At 37.9% G+C, this 19,309-nt stretch overlaps 1 protein-coding gene across 7 annotated transcripts in view; it reads left to right on the forward strand.

The window, feature by feature from the left end:
* Nucleotides 1-19,309, forward strand: part of KIF13A (kinesin family member 13A) — a 125,951-nt gene that overhangs the window by 95,724 nt on the left and 10,918 nt on the right. For 3 of the 7 annotated variants that reach the window (XM_035316825.1, XM_035316820.1, XM_035316822.1), the window contains 21 exons: nucleotides 775-937; nucleotides 1,582-1,722; nucleotides 3,317-3,466; nucleotides 4,011-4,175; nucleotides 4,811-4,984; nucleotides 5,535-5,686; nucleotides 5,796-5,928; nucleotides 6,045-6,191; nucleotides 7,151-7,189; nucleotides 8,547-8,646; nucleotides 8,735-8,861; nucleotides 9,912-9,967; nucleotides 11,160-11,284; nucleotides 12,251-12,427; nucleotides 13,782-13,874; nucleotides 14,724-14,876; nucleotides 16,279-16,356; nucleotides 16,883-16,930; nucleotides 17,374-17,485; nucleotides 18,427-18,578; nucleotides 19,113-19,217. In XM_035316825.1, the coding sequence (XP_035172716.1) occupies nucleotides 775-937; nucleotides 1,582-1,722; nucleotides 3,317-3,466; nucleotides 4,011-4,175; nucleotides 4,811-4,984; nucleotides 5,535-5,686; nucleotides 5,796-5,928; nucleotides 6,045-6,191; nucleotides 7,151-7,189; nucleotides 8,547-8,646; nucleotides 8,735-8,861; nucleotides 9,912-9,967; nucleotides 11,160-11,284; nucleotides 12,251-12,427; nucleotides 13,782-13,874; nucleotides 14,724-14,876; nucleotides 16,279-16,356; nucleotides 16,883-16,930; nucleotides 17,374-17,485; nucleotides 18,427-18,578; nucleotides 19,113-19,217 (2,590 nt within the window). The remainder of the gene's footprint in view (nucleotides 1-774; nucleotides 938-1,581; nucleotides 1,723-3,316; nucleotides 3,467-4,010; nucleotides 4,176-4,810; nucleotides 4,985-5,534; nucleotides 5,687-5,795; nucleotides 5,929-6,044; nucleotides 6,192-7,150; nucleotides 7,190-8,546; nucleotides 8,647-8,734; nucleotides 8,862-9,911; nucleotides 9,968-11,159; nucleotides 11,285-12,250; nucleotides 12,428-13,781; nucleotides 13,875-14,723; nucleotides 14,877-16,278; nucleotides 16,357-16,882; nucleotides 16,931-17,373; nucleotides 17,486-18,426; nucleotides 18,579-19,112; nucleotides 19,218-19,309) is intronic. The other 4 variants (XM_035316821.1, XM_035316824.1, XM_035316823.1 and 1 more) reach the window with 3 other exon arrangements.

A 19,309-nucleotide genomic window follows, 5' to 3' on the forward strand; every position in this document is an offset into this window, starting at 1 on the left:
AAAATAAAGATGAGATCCCCAGGTGAGAATGTATCACGGTATTGCAGGAGGAGGTATAGTATGTGTCATAGCAGGTTTGCCAGGTTTTCGGTTAGAAGAGATTTGCTCAGACAGGCTTTAGAAACCTTTTTGGAACTTGTCCAGAGACTGTTAACTGTACAGAGTGCAGGAGCTTTAACCAGTGCTCATTCATCTATTAGGTAAAAGGTGCTTCTGGTAAGTAGGACTCAATGTGTTTTTTAACATTCATGCTTGAGATGGCTTAAGTATGTGCGGGGAGTTCTGGGGGTCTGTAGCACTGCAGAGCCCTAGCTGTAACGTAAAGCTGTGGCCTGCAGTGATTGCAGGTTCCAACACCACGATCCGAGGAAAAGCAGTTTTTATCGAGAAGAATCACATGTTGGGACTGGTAGCTTCTGTGGAACATGACTACAGATTAAAAGCAAAGACAGCAATTATTTCATTTATTGAAAGTTAAGAGTATCCCTAGGGCTTTCAACAAATGATCACTCTAACAGCTGTCATAGTACTGTGCCCTTTTATTTGGGCATTACTTAACTATTTGGGATATACATAATATATTTCCTTAGTATGTGATCACTGTTCTTCCCCAATAAAACTGTCCAATGCTGTTTTGTGTTTGCTGACATAGTGCCATACAGCGTTTCTCCTTACACTTGCTTCAGAAAAGTCTTTGTTAGCACCTCTATTTGCAGCTTTCCAATAATAGAAATAGGTTTCTGTTTATTTTTCATGTTACCTACTGCACCACAGGGATGAATTGTTTCGACAGAGCCTGGCTAAACTTCGAGAGCAGATAGTGAAAGCAAATACACTGGTGAGAGAAGCAAACTTCTTAGCAGAAGAAATGAGTAAGCTAACAGATTATCAAGTAACACTTCAAATCCCTGCTGAAAACCTCAGTGCCAACAAAAAGGTAATAACAAATAGTGCTGGAAAATGAAATAGTTTTATGTCTAATTCAAAATGTGTAAATGTAATTAAGGCCATAAAATATTATTTTTGTTGGATTATATGTAAGCAAAACATGGATGCTGTGTGATTTTAGTTGTATTGGAAGTGAATAAGATAAAAATAGGATTGTAGCATTAAGTATGACTCCTAATGTTCTTTCAAGTGTGTAGTAATAGGGATATGTGCATGCAGTTTGTGAGCAGACATTTGCCTTCTGTTGCTGTAAGACCTAAGCAGAATGCTGCATGGTTTTGCAAAAATTACCAGTTTCTGTTAAATATCCTTATGATTTTTCTTGAGGATTTTCTAGTTGTAGTGTTGCTGTAAATAACACTTAAAATAATACACCTGTCATAAGTGATTTGATTGAGAGTGCTGTTAATGATCCTGTGTGAATGAAAGTTGTCTGAATGAATAAAGAGGTCTGGATCTTCGGAGATGTATGGGGTATGTTCTGTTTGAGGACAAAAGTGGTATGGCTGGCACACAGAAGGAAGCTGTATGCTCTTTATTTTATTCCTTTTTAAGAGCACAATTTGAGTGAAAGGTTAAACTACTTACGTGCGTGCACCTTTCCTGCAGTGATTATTTTTTCCTCTGGTTTAGAGGGGCGCAATAGTGAGCGAGCCTGCTATTCAAGTGAGAAGAAAAGGAAAAGCTACTCAAGTGTGGACTATTGAGAAACTAGAGAACAAATTGATTGACATGAGAGACCTGTATCAAGAGTGGAAGGAGAAAATTCCTGAGGTATTATTTTTTTTTTTTGAAGGGGATCACAGACTGAGTTTTTCTTCTAACCCCTTTAGTATGTTTTACAGATAAAGTGCAATGACTTCGTATATTGAAGGATACAGCACTATGGTTAAAAAAAAAGCAGCTATGAACAAAATGCCCATGCAGAGTAAAACATATCTACATCTTATCCTAACTTGTATTCTCAGATGTAATTGTGTTGAGCTAGTGACTCATGATGCCAGTAAGAGCATATGCTTACCTGCCATAATACAGCTGCCATGCAGACAGGCATTAGTCTGAACTGAAACAGCAAACAGCATTAGAAACAATGATTAAAATGTGGTTCATATCAAAGCTAGCTAGGATGACTAGAAAGTGCTCATGCTGCTTAGATGTGCTTAAGGTGCAGAACACGAGTGGGGTAGAACTTGGTCTTAAAATGTGAAATATTCTATAATCTCATTTGTATATCCCCCTACCTTAAGGCAGTGAAGAAATCAAGATTTAGTCTGCATTAGTACGTCTGTCAAAACCAAGTGGCATTTCCTGAGAATTTAAATAACAGGTCAGCCTTTAGAAATGAGTGTAAGACTCGTCAAAAGCTTGTTTGTTTCCTGGCAAGAGACAGATGTGAAATTTGGTGTTCCAGAAGATGTCCTCAAGTATCAAGGTAGAAGTACACAGTACACACCTTACTGACTTATGGCTGACATGGAGCACCTGAATTAATTGTATCAAGAATCATTCTCAATTATGTTTGAACAACTGTCATGCTTTTGTTCCCTGCCTTGGACAGGGTATTGTGAATCTCTAAAATTGTAACACAGAGGAGGTCAGGTGCTTCATCCGTGCCCATTGAAGAAAACGATGATTTTGCTGCTGACTTTAGTAAGAACTGATAGCACATCCTTTCAATACATGTCTTCCTGAGGCAGAATTATTCCTTCCATAGCATAGGTTGGGCATAATGCATCTGCTCTGTGTGCTACATAGAAACACATAGGTCAAATACATGTGCTGAAGATGAAAGATGAGAAGGGAAGGAGCTACCATGTCCACTGAGGTGTGCATATCATGCCCGGAATCCATGTGAATTTGTTGTGGCTTTGTTATGGGGTACTTGTAGAAAAAGCTGCAGACATGATCTCAGTTTTTGAGGATTCTTGGGAACACTTGTAGGATTAAGCGGGAGTCATCTTGCACCTTCCATTTTGCCCTAGCAGCAGCCAGACCAGCTATTCATCCTGGAGATAACTTGTCCTTTCATTTAAAAAGAGTAAACAGAACAGAAAAGTAAGGCGAAACTTCTTGAGAGCAATGTCTGTTGTACTTGCTGAAGGTAAAGTCTGGTTTGCCTTGACATTACTAAAAAATGTGGGTCATATTACTATTTACAGTAGTAAAGAAAGGATTGCATAATGCCTCATCTCAAAGATTTCATTACAAATTTTTGATAGCTCCCAGTCCCTTTCTGCTTGTGTTAACAGGAAGGAACAGAAAAGAATGATAGTCACTTGGGTTTTGTGACGTGATCTTGTCTTGGTTATTTAATTTTTATTTTCATGCTTGCAGTTTTTTGAAATAACTTTTGTGCTCTTTAAAACAGATAAGGAAGCTCATTGGCAAAAGAGGTGATCCTTTTTATGAAGCACAAGAGAATCACAACTTAATTGGCGTGGCAAATGTGTTTTTGGAGTGCCTTTTCTATGACGTTAAGCTGCAGTATGCTGTGCCCATCATCAGCCAGCAGGGGGAGGTAATGTGAAGTAGTGCCCTAAGGAATAGCGGGGCTGTGCATCCATGCCTGTGTATCCATACGTTCATTCATTCATTGGTAACATGTTTTTTTGATGGACGACTTAGTAATATGCACCATATTTTAATGAGCAAAGGAGGCTTATTGTCTTGTTTCCCAGTGAAAAACTGCTTTGCAAATTGATACATATGTTTTCTGTTTAAGTTGCTCATCTACTAAAATAGCAGAATAAAATTTGTAGTATCAATTTTGGTAGCTGAACAAAAACCAGCATATTGAAGTTTTGATGCACAGTCATGATGCTGTGTGCCTTTTCTGTAGTGTATGAATTAAAAAGCTCAGTAGTTCTGCATGCAAACAATTTCTTTATATTCCTTTCTCTTCTTTTTTGTCCTTGTTGCTTTTCCTTTGATGGTTGTGAGCTGTTCAGTTCCAATATTCAGTGCTGGTTGCCAGTTTCTGTGCACCTCCTGGAGTTAGATATCTCCAGTCTTAATGTCCTAAATCCTTTCTGTGTAGGTTCTGAGTGTTTATGTTGCCTTAGGTTGCAGGACGGTTGCATGTTGAAGTTATGCGAGTCACTGGGTCTGTCCCAGAACGTGTAGTAGAAGGAGATGACTCATCTGAGAACTCCAGTGAGAGTGGGAGTCTGGAAGTCATGGATAACAACGGAGATATTATTCACAGAGCAAAAAAGCTCTCCTGCAGGGTAAGTGAGAACACATGATGGATTTAACAGTTTCAGACCTTTGTAACTATGTAGTCGGTCTGATGTAAAGTGCTAAGCTATGTCACCTATTGCTTGCTTTAAATTTTCTAAAGAGAAAAAGAGAAGAGAGAGACTACTCTTGGTTCCAGTTCAGTGTATGTTAGTCTAACTGACTGTTGTTACCTGTGACTGGATTAAGTAGCATTAGTTTCTGGTATGTGCAGGTCTACATGGCAAATACTAACATTACAAGGAATGTCTTTCTTGGCAGACACCGAAGGGGAAACAGTTTTTCCATATATCCACTTCCTGTGATTTGTTTGATTATCTGATGTAGTATCTATGGTTAGCGTCTGGATTTCATTTTTTCTGTGATTAAAAAGTGTTTCACTCAAGTGAAACCTCAAAGAAAGCATGTATGTGGGTAGGCTAGTTAGATGCCTGTAACTGTTTTCCTTGCATCTGCATTTTTGTATATGGAAAATACAGATTTCCCAAGTATGGACATCTTTAGAAAGCAATTGGAGTTAACTTTCAAAAATTCTTAGCTGTTGATAATTTTGGTTGAAATGCTTCATTTTAAACAGTTTACAGTAGAAGAAATAACCATGAGAACATCTGGCTTGTCTCCTCAGGTAAAAATAAAAGAAGCAACTGGACTGCCACCTAATCTCTCCAACTTTGTCTTCTGTCAATACACATTTTGGGACCAATGTGAGTCAACAGTAGCAGCACCAGTGGTAGATCCAGATGTGCCTTCACCTCAGAGCAAGGATGCTCATTTTACAGTGACCTTCTCTCACTGTAAGGTAATTATTTTTTGCATGAAATATTACTATCGGGAGGATGGAATGTTTGAGCTAAGCTGATTAGAATTTAAGCCTTGTTTTCCCTGGGGGAAGAAGGAGGGAATCAAGTCCTATAAATAATGATTTTGACAATAGTTTAAGTGCTATAATATTTCACTTCATCACCTCTTCAAAATTCAGCAAAAGGAAAACATTCTTTTCATTTGTGATCATATAAGTTTAAATGACATCTTTAATATGCACGGGGGGAACTATAGTTTATAGAATGACACCTTGTTATTTACCTGTTTGGTAAGCTCAGTAACTTTAAAAATAATGGAGCTGTGAGGTGGTTTTAATGGAAATTTTCAAGCATGATACACAGTATGCAGAAGCAGTAGTTGCTGAGATGATTTCTTTCACAACTCTGTTGGCCAGAGTCAAGCTTTATCATTCAAACTGTATGGTTGAACCATGCAAGTACATAATTGTTTGGTGTGTCCTTAAAAACCAATTGAGGAGATGCAGTTATTTCATTTGATTGGATATCATATGTTTTTCTCATTTCCAGGACTATGTGGTGAATGTCACAGAGGAGTTTTTGGAATTCATTTCAGAAGGAGCTCTTGCTATAGAGGTGTGGGGTCACAGATGTACAGGCAATGGCACCTCTGTTTGGGAAGTTGATTCTCTTCATGCTAAAACTAGGACACTGAGAGACAGGTATAAATAAAATGCTTCCATCAGCTTTCCCAAGGCTTTCTAATACCTGTGGCACGCAAATCATACTTTGGTGAGGCAAGTATTAAGTTTTGTTGGTATATCTTTTTAGGTGGAATGAAGTAACCCGAAGAATAGAAATGTGGATTTCCATACAAGAATTGAATGAGATGGGAGAATATACTGCAGTTGAACTCCATCAGGCAAAGGATGTAAACACAGGGGGGATTTTCCAGCTTAGGCAGGTATGTCTTTTTGCGTTGTTTTATTCATACTTAAATTGATTCTTAATGTTATTCTTAGTATTTCTCTGTTTCTCTCTCCCTCTCTGCCTTTCTTTCTTGGCTGCCTTCCTGCTCAGGGTCATTCTCGCAGAGTTCAGGTGACAGTGAAACCTGTACAACATTCGGGAACATTGCCTCTCATGGTAGAAGCAATTCTTTCAGTCTCCATAGGTGGTGTGACTGCCAGATCAACCAAATTGCAAAGGGGCTTGGACAGCTACCAGGTAAGACAGTTACTTTATCGTGCATTGATGTATTTTGTTGATTTTGCTCTGCTGCTCTAGACCCTGCCCAACAGAGTTCAAAAAGGGACCTTAGTTCACACACTGGTACATGATAGGTTAATTTTGCTGTTTTACATTTGTTTGAGTCTAATACATATAATCTGATCATAGGGTGCTATATCTGCTTTTATTTATTTTTTTCATACTTGTAACTTAATGTATAACTGATAAAGAACCACGTGTAATATTTAGGTATATGCAAGACAGAAAGTATATGGAAGTTGTTTTTACTTTTTGCGTGTAGAGGTGAAATAGGTTACTAGTCTGGTTAGTTTCTGTCGCTTGTGGGACAGTGAAAATTAAGGGGAAAAGAATAAGGGAAAAAAAAGAGTTGGGAGTCTTAGTGAGATACTGGTTATCTTTTCAAGCAGTTTACTTCATCAGTATCAGAAATAGCCATTACTGAACGCAAAAGGGCTGTTTAAGCTAGCAGAAAAAGGTCTTAAGAAGTATAAATGGCTTCTTGCTGCTACTAAGAAATTAAGCATCCTTTTAACAGTGATAGCAAAGAACAAGTGGAACAGGTCACCCAGGGAAGCAAGGTGCTTTCAGACATTCAGAACCACAAATAATTCTAGCCTAAAGTACAGATAAAGCTATAAAGTGAAAATAATGATGATATGCTTGCTAAGTCCTTTTCCTGGCACTGTATTCTATGACCTCTTTTTTTTACTAAATGTAACCGCTAAAATCATGGCTGAGATGCTGTAGTCTTAAGAAAGATCTGATCCTACCTGTTAATAAGACTTTGGTTATTTGAATGTTGTATTTTTAACATTTTACAAGTTTGTTTGTGGCAAGATGCTTTTGTACTCATGGTTTGGGGTAATTCTTTGATTTTTCTGTTGAAAAAAATGCATGTTCTTTTGTGTTTTACAAAATGTATTTTCTCCTACCAGAAGGAGGAGGAGGATGGTGGTGATATGGATAGTTACCAGGTATTGCTGCTGTTGCTGTCAATCCTGTGGCATGGGGCACAGCTAATGCTAATAGCCAGCAACTTTCCAAGGAACAAGCATACTGGTGCAAGCAAAAGCAGCTTTGAAATATATGCTGTGCATTTAAGAGGCTACCTGGGCTATAAAACACTGCTATTTCAGTTTACCATGTGACTTTATACTCTTATAGTGTGCTCTTCTCTCTAGTACTCAGCAGTCAGCTCTCCTAACTGGCTACATGAATTGCTATGTAAATAAAAGCTTAGAAGCTTTCATTTAAAATGAAAATAGTTTCCAGTAACTATCTTGGGGGAGGGGGGGAACCACCAAAAAACAACAACAAAAAAAACCCTGCATCTACACAAATTCTTCTCAACCAAATTATACAGTGTTGGGCTTTTTTTGCTTTGTTTTCTAAAGAAAACATCTTAACCTTTGAAGTTGTGCAGTTTTCTGAAATGCTAGTGGGAGACTGAGTGGCGGATGCAAGTGTGGGGAATACAGAAGTTCAGTGAAGCATTTTTTCTATTTTAAGCTCATCTACATGGAAACAAACCAACAAACCTTGAGTCTGGCTCCTTGTGTGATAAGTAAATATAGGACAGTTTAGAAAACTTAAAAGAATAATAATTTAAAAGATGGCAAGGGCCAGGATAAGAAATACCTAAAAACATAAAGCACATTACAGATCTTACACTGAAGTCTTATTTCTAGTAGGCAGCTTTTAAGGAATTAAAACCAGTTAGGTGAGAATGCTGACATCGCATAAAATAATGTGTTAGGTTTTACAGCAAGCTCAAAAATACCAGTTAGGTACTAACTTTTCACGGGCTGTTTATGCGCTTCCTGACAAATCACAGAGAAGAATGAACCAGATTTTCTGTGATACCACAAAGCATGATTGCATGATCGGTTTTGTTTGCATGAGAAATCTTTTAATTGCACTGATAGCAGCTGCTAGCAATGGAATTTTGTGCAGGTTTGAGGGCATACTGACCTGTCTAATCTTCAGGAGAACTTATGATCAATTGATGATACATGTTTTTCCTATTCCATATCTGATTAAAAAGTTTGATTGCCACTTCTGTGGGTAATTAGTCTTTGGTGTGTAATTCTGTTCAGCAACTGAGGTAGCAACATTTTCTTTTCCTCTTTTTGGAATATGAAACTTGAAAACAAATAAGCTTCCATTCATGGGTGATGAGGTACTTAATTAGTGTGCATGTTATTTGGGGAAAAAAGTTTTCTGCATCATGCAAGCTGTTTAAGATTGATTCTGATGAAACTGTCGCAAACTTCAATGCCATTTGATCTTAACCACAAAGCCTAATAACTTCAATTTTCCTTCCTATGTTAGGAAGAAGACTTAAATTGTGTACGAGAAAGGTGGTCTGATGCATTGATAAAACGCAGAGAATACTTAGATGAGCAGATTCAAAAGATCAGCAATAAGCAAGGTTTGAAACTTAAAATCTCTCTTAAAAGTACTTTATTCCCAATATCATCAGAAATGTGTCTTATAAATACTACCCTCTTTCACTGTAGAAAAATCTGAGGATGATAAAGAACGAGAAGCCCGGCTGGTCGAACAGTGGGTAGGACTGACAGAAGAGAGAAATGCGGTGTTTGTTCCAGCACCAGGCAGTGGAATTCCCGGTGCCCCTGCAAATTGGTATGTTCAGAAAAAGCATTGGAGTTGGTAGCTTTTTCTTACATGAACATTGCAAACTACAAGATAGAAAACTCAAGATGTTTTATAGCTTTCTAGGTTTTCCTGTAATACCTCCAAGTACACTGAGCTGGGAGAAGGCTAGAAGGTCAGGTTCTCGTTTGAAAGTAATGAGTGTTTGCTTAGTTCCTTTGCCACATAAAGGAGTTTTGAGATAGCTTTCGCAGTTTGAACATTGCCTTTGAAATTAATTGTATTTTTCTTTTTTTTTTTTTTTTTAAATTCTGAGAAAGTTATCCTGCAGTTTCATTCCTTTCAAAAAAAAATTTAAAAATGAATTGTAGAACACATCATTTCATTGAGTTGGGGTGAGGAAGGAAGAAATTCTCATTTAAAAAGAAAATTTGAAAAGGAGCAGAAAAAACATATCTAATAACTTCTCTTTAATTTCATTTAAATATGTGTTTTAAGTAAGGCTGTTGGAACTGACTTTGAAAAATTAGAAATGTAATATATTACATTTGGGAAAGGGTGGACAAGAAATAACAACTCTAATCAAGTGTACACTGATGTCTCTTATAATATCTAATATCTCCATTTGGTGAATGATGTAGTGATAATTTTTCCTCTCAAACTTAGGATTCTTTTTCCCATACTCACATGAAGTATGCTGTGGTCATGTAGCTAGAAGTGTATTTATTGGTATAAAGACTATGCCTTGCCAGGAGTTTGCTATCCATTTGTTTGAAAGATTGCTAACCTTTATGTGTAAGATGACTACAGCTAGTTAATTTTATAAGAAACAGAGCAAGATGTTTAAAACTGTAATGCACTGTGGCGTGTGAATTAAGTTTTGGTGAAGCACTACATTTAGGTACATGTGGAGATAAACAAAACATTGTCTGTGCAACACAGGCACTCTAAGTAACCATCAAAATGTTGATAGCCTTAGTCATTGGTCACAGTTAATACAAAACCTTCATGGAGAACTGTTTGCCCAGATTAGCTTAGGTTTGTATTTGCCTTCTGTATTGACCACAGTTTTTGTTTCAGGATTCCACCTGCAGGAATGGAAACACATATTCCCGTCCTTTTCCTTGATTTGAATGGTATGTTGTAACAACAGATTAAGAAACTAAAGAAAAGAATAAAAATTAGTTTGGATCAATAAATTGGTAGGTGGAAGAGTGAATCTTAAATGTCTAGGAAGACATTAAAAAAGTCCTGGCAATGGCACTGTCTAGTATGGCTTGTAGAATGTACTTTATTCTGATTCTGTGTGTTAATAGTTAAGTACAACTGTTTTAAAATCCAGATAATCAGGGAACATACAAGTACAAGGATTGGTTATACAACAGAAAAATGCATAAAAGAGCGAGCTTAGTTTAAATGGAATGTGTGTGTTTTGATGTATAAATCCACACGTCATTAAAGTACTGATAGAGAATCTTCCAGCTCTTCCACTAACTTATCTGTAGAGGCTTAAACGGATGGCTTAATTAAGAGTGTGTTAGGAGCATAACGAGCATTTTGTTTGAGTATCTGAGTGTTCTCCCTTTGAAGGCACTTAGTTGTACATGACGGACGACTATGGATCTATGTTCTTAGAACACAGATACACTGTATGCAGCAAGAGACTGGAGTTAGCACTATATTTGAGGACTGTTTAGGAAGTAAGTCTATAAGTATAAACTTGGACATAAAATAGAGAAGGATCCACCAGCCTAGTCACATCCAGCACTTCAGTGGGCTACTAGGCTTGTTTATACAGGCAACACATCGATACCTGCTTTAGACACTGCTTTTGAAAATTTATATATGCTCTTCTTTCCTTTTGTGCTCACAGGAAATGGTTTTGTTTTTCATTGTAAGCAGAGGTTAGCAGATAGAAGACCAAGAAGGATATTTAAACAGGTTTATGGATACTTGCACAACAGTTTTTTTGTTCAATTAAAAGCTTAACGTTACCAGAACCGCTGTTGTCAATCTTGATAACATCAGAACTGCTTTACCTAAGAGATTGGCTGGTAAATTCCTTTCCTGAATACCTAGAAATAGTTCTGAATTCTGTTTAGATTGTGTGAGAACATGTTCAGAGGGAGTCTTGGCCCAGTTTTACCTCCCCACTTTTGTATGCTGAAACCATCTTCAAAATAATGCATAGTAGTAAGATTAATCAGGATTAAATATGTTATGAATATGGGTAGGATTTTGTTACAACTTTGTATTACAACTTTGCCTCCATATATTAATATCCTTTGGTGCAAAACCATTTCATTCTTTGCATGTTTGTTTCATTAGCTGATGACCTCAGTGCCAATGAACAACTTATAGGTCCCCATGCATCAGGAGTTAACTCAATACTACCAAAGGAGCATGGGAGTCCGTTCTTTTATCTGCCGATCATAAAACACAGTGATGAAGAGGTAAATTGTTAGCAAGCCTCCTTCTTGACAACTGCAGCTTATATTAAAGCTTTCTTCTTATGTTTTATTTTCTACTTGTATGTATTTAATCATTATGATTATGTTTCTGTATTAGAAGTGCTGCCTTTAGTTTCTGGCCTTTTGGGGTAGGATTTAAGAGGGTATGACTTGTTAGCTCTCCTGCCTTAATGTAGAGGTGAAAAGTCTTGGCAAAAGTCTCATTCAGCCACCTAACTCAGAATTCCTTTTTTTTTCTTTCCTTGCCCCTTCATCATTCCTCTTGTAAGCTCCTAATTATTCTGAGAAGACTGCTTCCTTTACTATGCTGACGAGGCAAAGCTTAATGTTTTTTTAAAAAAAACTTTATTCTTCGTAGTACACAATTTTTTAAATTCAAAAAAGAAAAGGGGAGTTGTTGGAAATTAACAGTTCTGAGTACATTTTGGAGCTTAACTTGTATTTTTTCTACTTTCTGTGCCATCTCAGGCCAATGCTTAAGAGTTCATTTGCAGAATAAACGTCATGCTGAGGTTCAGGAAGAGATGGGGAAGGAAAAAGATGTTCTGCAGGATGGAACGGATTTGTTCTGTATAGACCATTGTAACCTAATCTAATCCAGATGGAAATTTTGCCATTGAGTTCCATACATTTCAGTACAGCTGCAATAGGATTTCTTTTTCGTCCTCTACTATTGCTTCTGTTCTCACCTCTGCTTCCTTCTGGGTGAAAACTTCCTTTTGGGGCAGGGGATTGTGCTTCCTATCATGTTTCCTGATATCTTAACACCTCTTTTGTGCTGCTTCTGATTCCTTACTATGAAAGGGTGGTTTTATTCCATTTTGTTCAGTGGTACTTACTTTTCTTTCACAAAAGAACTGTTTTACCCCACATTAAATCATTGCAAATTATTTGTTAGATTGAGTCTTTGATTTTTCTTTGCTTTCTCCATTTGATTTGTCTACGTAGGTTTCAGCCACTGCTGCCTGGGATCCTTCTGTCCATGATTCAGTGTACCTGAACAGGGTCACTCCACAAAATGAGAGAATTTACTTAATAGTGAAGACTACTGTGCAGCTCAGTCATCCTGCTGCAATGGAACTGGTATTACGGAAAAGGATTGCAGCCAATATTTATAACAAACAGGTAATAAGTTTATACATTCTTTTATTACTAATTTTGTTTGGTATCCCTAATTTTATGAATGTGTTTTCTTAGCTGCCCGCTTCATTTTGCATGTCTCCCATTCCTATTAAAAACAAATGAAAAAGAGATTAGCATAGATTGCAGTGATGCTGTGCACTTCTAGTATTGCCTTTTGACCTGTCAATATTTCTAACTGATTTGTTTCAAAGTGTAACAGGTGCTACTTTTGCAACAACAAAAAAAGTGGTTTAACCCTCTTGGTTGTATACTTTAAATGTTCTTTGATTTTGAGGAGTTTGCAGTAGCTTATCTAACATAGGGTTACCGTAGACCACTCTGTTCCTCACAGCGGCTTTGGGGCCTTTAGATGGTCGGAGTGAACACAATATATCTTTTTCATTTATCTTTATTGTTTTCTCTGTTAATTACAAACTAGGCTTGTTTCCCAGCACTACCCAGATGTATATTTTTTCTACCCACTTTTGTGGTGATCTCAAATAGGATGTTTTCATGGGCAACAAGCGTGGTTGCTGTTCCCCTTGCTTTGCTGCTTCATGGGTTTAGACAACGACATGTTCTCTAAAATCATGTTCATTTTTGCTTCCCAGGCAATTGAGACCAAGAGCATATTTCAGAATTGCTTCAGATTTTGCAGTAGGAGGGGGAAGTAGGGGTGGGACATAAAACACCTGGTGTACTACTAAGCAACTTACTAAACAGCTGAATTCTTTTTGTTTGTTTGTTTGTTTTTTAATTATTATTATTTATTTTGTTTGCTTTGTTTTTGTGTGTGTGTTTTGTTTTGTAGTTGGCATGTTTTCCTTTGTCAGTTTCATTTGTCTAAAATGCCTTATTGGATGAAAGTTAAGTTTACACTTAGTGATGTAAGGGCTAACTAGTCTAACAGTGAAGCACACTAAGTTTGTGACTATAACAGTGAAAACTGTGGCTGCTTTTCCAGTTATGGCTAGAGATCAGACCTACGCTTTGCTATAGCGAAAAGAATTTTCCACTTATTTAACAGGTGGTGGACAAAATGAGAAATGTTGGTGTCCACACATTAGAGGCTTCTTCCAGCCACAGTTCTTCAGTTACAAGTTATTACACAAGGATAGAGCTTCAGTGCAAAACAGAAGTAAACTGTTACTGTTTGAACTTTCCAGCATTTTGTGCTGACTGCAAGGCTTTACAAAGTACTCTAAGGATTGTGAATACTGAAAAGGAGCTTACTAAATTAGTGTCCTGGAGAATGTGCTTTTGTGGTAAAATAAATTTTTGCATTGCAACCTTTCTTTCTTAGAACATCATAAATAATTATTATCAAAACAATAATTGAGAATTACTTTGTTTCTAGAGTTTTACCCAGAGCCTGAAAAGGAGAATATCCTTGAAAAATATATATTATGCCTGTGGAGTGACCTATGAAATAGTATCCAATATCCCAAAGGTAAATTACACCATATTTCTCTGGCAAATTCACTTGAAAGTAACAGAATAACTATTGTAGTAGGTGGTAGTGATTGCAAATTAAATGTCCTACTTCGTTGGTATGAGGCAACTTGCCAAAGTACATATCCTGCTGTTCAGTGTTGAGGTTGTTTTTACCTTAAAAAGTAGCAAACTGGGGGGATTTTATTTTCTCTTTTACTGTGTAAACTGAGTTCTTGTAGTAGAGCTATTTTTGAAATTGTATTAGCTGCTTCAGGGAGAATAAAGAGGCTACTCAGAGGGATATTCAGGTCAGTGAAAACTGTATTACTGGGAAAATTAGTTCAATGGGAATATAAACTATATACTTTACATTAAAAACTTGTACAAATTGAAAATGTGCTCTAAAAGAGATTGTAAAGGTAAACTGGACAAAAGAAAGTAAATAGTTTTATCACCATTAATTGTCACTTTTGTGTGGTATTACTTTCACTTTAAACTCTAGAGAAATCACACAGACTGTCTAAGGTTTGGTAAGGAAGTTGCATTTACTTGCCTAGAACGTTTTCATTAGTCAATCTGTAACACAGGAGATTTCAGGTTAGATATGTGTTATTCCTAGAAATACATAGACTACAAGGAATGTGCAAAATTTCTCCTAAGCATGGCCTCTTTTTCATTCAGCATCATTTAATATGTGTGCTGAAAAGCCTTGGGTTATTGATTATAATTAGAATTGCTAATTAAGCTAAGGATTATTGATTCAAATTAAAATTTGTGGATCATGATGGTCTAAATAAGTGAATCAGCACGTTAAAAACAATAGGCTTTAATCTGAAAAACTTACATAGTGTAACTTGCAATTTAGGCTACAGAAGAAATTGAGGATCGTGAGACCTTAGCACTGATGGCTGCAAGGAGTGAGAATGAGGGTACATCTGATGGTGAAACTTACATTGAGAAATATACACGTGGTGTGCTGCAAGTGGAGAACATTTTGAGCCTTGAACGACTAAGACAGGCAAGGAAAAGGCACTTCTTGCATCCTTTGAACTGAATTATTATTACAGTCCAAGTAGAGATGATGGGTGGTTTTGTTTTATAAATATTAAGTGTTGCTTGGTGGTGGTTTGTTTGTTTGTTTTTAAGAGAGAAAACATTGGACAGGTAAATGTGAGTTACTTCTGTGAAATACATAGTTCCAACAATGGTAGCTATGGCTGGCAGTGGGGAACCTGAACAGGCAAAGGCCAAAGATGAATTTCACATACAAATTTTGGTGGTTGTGTGTGCAAACTAAGATTTGTGAATGCAAGCCCTGTTTGCTGTCATTAGGCACACTGAAAAAAAAACAACTGCTGGCTGAATTGCAGGGCCCAGAGGGTGGTGATCAGTGGTGCAGTGTCTAGCTGGAGGCCAGTAACTGGCAGTGTACCACAAGGGTCAATAATGGGCCCAGTACAGTTTAACAGTCTTCATTAATGATCTGTATGGAGTGTTCCCTCAGCAAGTTTCCAGATGACATGAACTGGGGGGAGTGGTGGATACACCAGAGGGTTGTGCTGCCATCCAGAGGAACCTTGAAGTGGTGGAGAAATGGGCTGACAGGAACCTCATGAAGTTCAGCAAGTGCAAAGCGCTGCGCCTGGGGAAGAACAACCCCGGGCAGCTGTCCGTGCTGGGGCCACCCAGCTGGAAAGCAGCCCAGCAGAAAAGGACCTGGGGGGCCCTGCTGGATGCCGAGTTAAATGTGAACCAGCAATATGCCTTTGCAGCAAAGAAAGCTAGTGGTATCCTGAGCTGCGTTAATCAAGGTATTGCTGCAGGTTGAGCGAGGCGATCCTTCTCCTCTACTTAGTACTGTTGAGGCCATACCATATACTGTGTCCAGCTCTGGGCTCCCCAGTACAAAAGGGACATGGAGGGAGTCCAGCAAAGGGCCACAGGGATGAAGGGAGTGTAGCACCTCTCCAATGTGGAAAGACTGAGAGAGCTGGGACTGTTCTGCCTCAGAAGAGTAGGGGTGGGGGTATCTTTTCAATGCATATGAATACCTAAAAGGACTTTTTCAGTGGTGCCCAGCAACAGGACAACACACAGTGGGCACAAACTGAAACACAGGAGGTTCTCTCTGAACATCAGGAAACAATACTTTATGGGTGACTGAACCATGGAAAAAGTTGTGGAGTTTCCCTTCTTGGAGATATTCAGAAGTCTTTTGGATATGGTGCTGGGCAAGCAGCTCTAGGTGGCCCTGCTTAGCAGGGAAGTTGGCCCAGATAACCTCCAGAAGTCCCTTCCAACCTCAACCACCTTGAAGATTCTATGATTCTGTTGTATTTGATTGTTTCTCATGAGGAGACCATGACGTTGTCCATTTCTGATACCAGCACTATTTTAATGTGATCTTTTCTTCTATTCAGGCAGTAACAGTCAAAGAAGCACTTTCCACCAAAGCAAGAAACATCCGCAGAAGCATGAGCACTCCAAATGTCCACAATGTAAGGACCCTTTCTCCTCTGTTAAATAAGTAGGAATTGTGTGGTGTCCACGTGCTGGTGTAATACTTGCACAATGTGTTATGGTAATGATTATTCTGAGCTAGGACTAGTCAATCTGTGGAAAAGTTGTCATGAATGAGTCAATCATTTAACAGAAATCCCTCCCCACAGCTTTGCATTCTGGAACAGAGGAAGGTTGACAGGGAATTGGGAGGATTGGTCAGAACTCTTCCAGTTTTGGAAGTAGTTTAGAATGATGGCTGCAATGATTCAGATTACTTTTTTACTTTTGTATCAAAGTCCGTTTAACTTTCTGTAGTGTAAGGGATAGTTTTCATTTCGTGTGCATTTTATGCATTCTCCTCTCACCTACTCATATAGCACAAATGTAGCTGTTCTTATACGTAGTCTTATCTGAAGAGAGAGAACACAGAAATTGTTAGGACTAAATGATCACGTCTTCTTAAGACATAATTTCTAAATGAGAGGGATACATTTTGTCATTCTGTCTGTTGGTGTATTGTAGGTATCCTGTAGCCGACTAGATCTTTCTGCCTGTGATGAAGATGACAAGGTATGTAAATGTGAAACTCACTAAGAGAAGTGGTGCACATTCTCAGGTTTTTATTCTCTTCAAAGCAAGATGTATTTAAGATTTTTTTTTTAAAAAAAGGGAAAGTGTATTTTAACTATATGTTTACGTAATATATCTAGAAAATGGTGATTACATCTTACTTGAATAAGATGTAATTGTCTTTTGTTGTTCTCTGCTCTTCATATTAGAATGATAGAAATTGAAATTTCAGAAATGTTAAATGAAGATGGAGCAAAACTTAATTTATTTTCAATGGAAAGTTAATTAGCTTATGAACAATTCATCTATGCGAGACAGAAAATTGTCTTGGAGGCAGTAACTTTATAGTCCCAAGTATTTAAAAAATAAAAGCCTACTGTTGAGTTTAATTTCTCCGTGTTTTCCTATATCAGCATGCATATTTATGTATTTTTGTTTCTTAGGGTTGGTCTGAAAGTCACCTAGATATATCTGACTGTTCTTCCAGTTATCAGGATGTATCATGCTATGGTACTTTACCCAGAGAGTCACCTCGCAAGAGCAAAGATGGCAGTGGTGAGACTGAAGTATATATGTAATACCTATGTGATTTTTTTTTTTCCTTACTGCACTAAACTAAAAATTAAATATCAGTGCTCTTCCTTTCTGCAGCTTCTTGCTTTAGCAGCTAAACATAATCTAGAAATAGGGGAGAAAGGGAAAAATGCATGAGGACACTCAGGAAAGGGTAGGAAATTGGGGGTGGCCAAAAAAAAAAAAAAAAAAAAGGAAGACAGAAAGACAAGCTAGATGTGGGTCAAAACAGAAGGAGGAGAAGAAAGGAGGAGCTGCTATTAGTTTATGAATTTGAAAATGAAGAGGTTTTTGTCAAAGCGAGAAGGGTTCTTTTGCAGGTTCTTTGCATGATTTTGGGTATTTGCTCTTCCATGTCAGCTGTCACAGATGCCTTATTTTCTTTAGGTCAAGTTGTAACCTGCTCTTCTTGATGTAGTGTGATGTAGTTAGAGACAGCGATGTAGTGATGTAGTTAGAGACACTGTAGGTAGGTAGCAGCAAAGCAGGATCTGAAAGTTTATTCGTTGCTTCCTTGCCTATAATTTCCTTTTTGATCATCCTAGTTGTGCAGGATTGCTGTTGTGAGGAGAAGAGAGGCAAGGCAAATGAAGCAAAAAGCTGTTAGTTTCTGTGTGAGGGACGATTCCCACTTCTTATGACTGAGATGAAAACGGAAAAACTGGAGCCTCAGAGTAGGAGGGGCCAATAATGCTGTTCTCTGCTTTCCTTCTATTCCTAGGCTCCTCAGAGGAACAGAATCTCCCTTTCTAGAGCTCAGCGCTATCTCATGCTTGGAGCAGTGGCTGAATACTAAAATATTGCCATTCTTTGTGTAGCCATCAAATTGCCAAATGCATGGCTTAGCCTTCCATTGTTTTGTATTATGCTCTTGCAGTCAAGATGTGAAAAACTGAAATAAAATACTTTTGCTTTTCTCCTAGGTGCTGTGTCAGAGAATTCCCATGCTTTAATGGCCAGCCCTTTTAAAGCATTTTCTCCTCAGCCACCAAAGTTTTTCAAACCCTTAATGCCGGTGAAAGAGGAACATAAAAGGAAGACCCCACTGGAAAGCCGACCTCTGCTTAGTCAAGAGGTAATCTTTGAAAACTACCTTGCTCTAACTGTAGATCAATTAATTTTGTATACTTGGCTAATTGTTTGCCACATTTATCTGTTGCAATAGAATGTTGTGATTCCCTGTTTAAAATTAATCAGGATGGGCTTTAGATGTAGTGGGGTTTTGGTCATTTATTTTTTACCTCAAGCATTGGGTTTTTTTCACTTCTTGGTAAGTATTCTCCTTTATTGGGGTACTTCTATTTTAAAGTAACAGTAACCTGCTTTTTTTTTTTTTTTTTCCTTCAGCAAGTTGTTGGTGTATTTTTTCACAGATAAAAAGTAATTTTGTGAAACAGTGTTCTCTGGTGGTTAAAAGCCTGACCTTTAATCTTCAACCTAAAACACTGTTGAGAGAAGCACATGATTTTTTCTACACGTTAACTTGCATTTTGGTATAATATATGGCTATCGTGGGTGTTTCACTTTCATCATGTCTTAATGCATTTCTGCCCTGCATGCATTTAGCGTTGTGGTTTGTGTGATGTGTTGTGTGTCTTAACCTTTGCAGAGTATGCCTTCATCTCAGGCGCATTGCGCTGGCTGTGTTGTGCCTTCAGGAAGCAATGCCAGCAGCGTGCCTGTAGAAAGCAATAGCATACATGAGGAAAAATTTGTAAGTTTTGTACCAGCTTCTGTTCTGAGGCCTGGTGGCGGGCTTAGGGCCATTTGGTGGTGGGCTTAAGGCACTTACGCTACCGCAGCAGG

Source organism: Oxyura jamaicensis, chromosome 2 (assembly GCF_011077185.1).
Source record: "Oxyura jamaicensis isolate SHBP4307 breed ruddy duck chromosome 2, BPBGC_Ojam_1.0, whole genome shotgun sequence".
NCBI classification, from domain to species: domain Eukaryota; kingdom Metazoa; phylum Chordata; class Aves; order Anseriformes; family Anatidae; genus Oxyura; species Oxyura jamaicensis.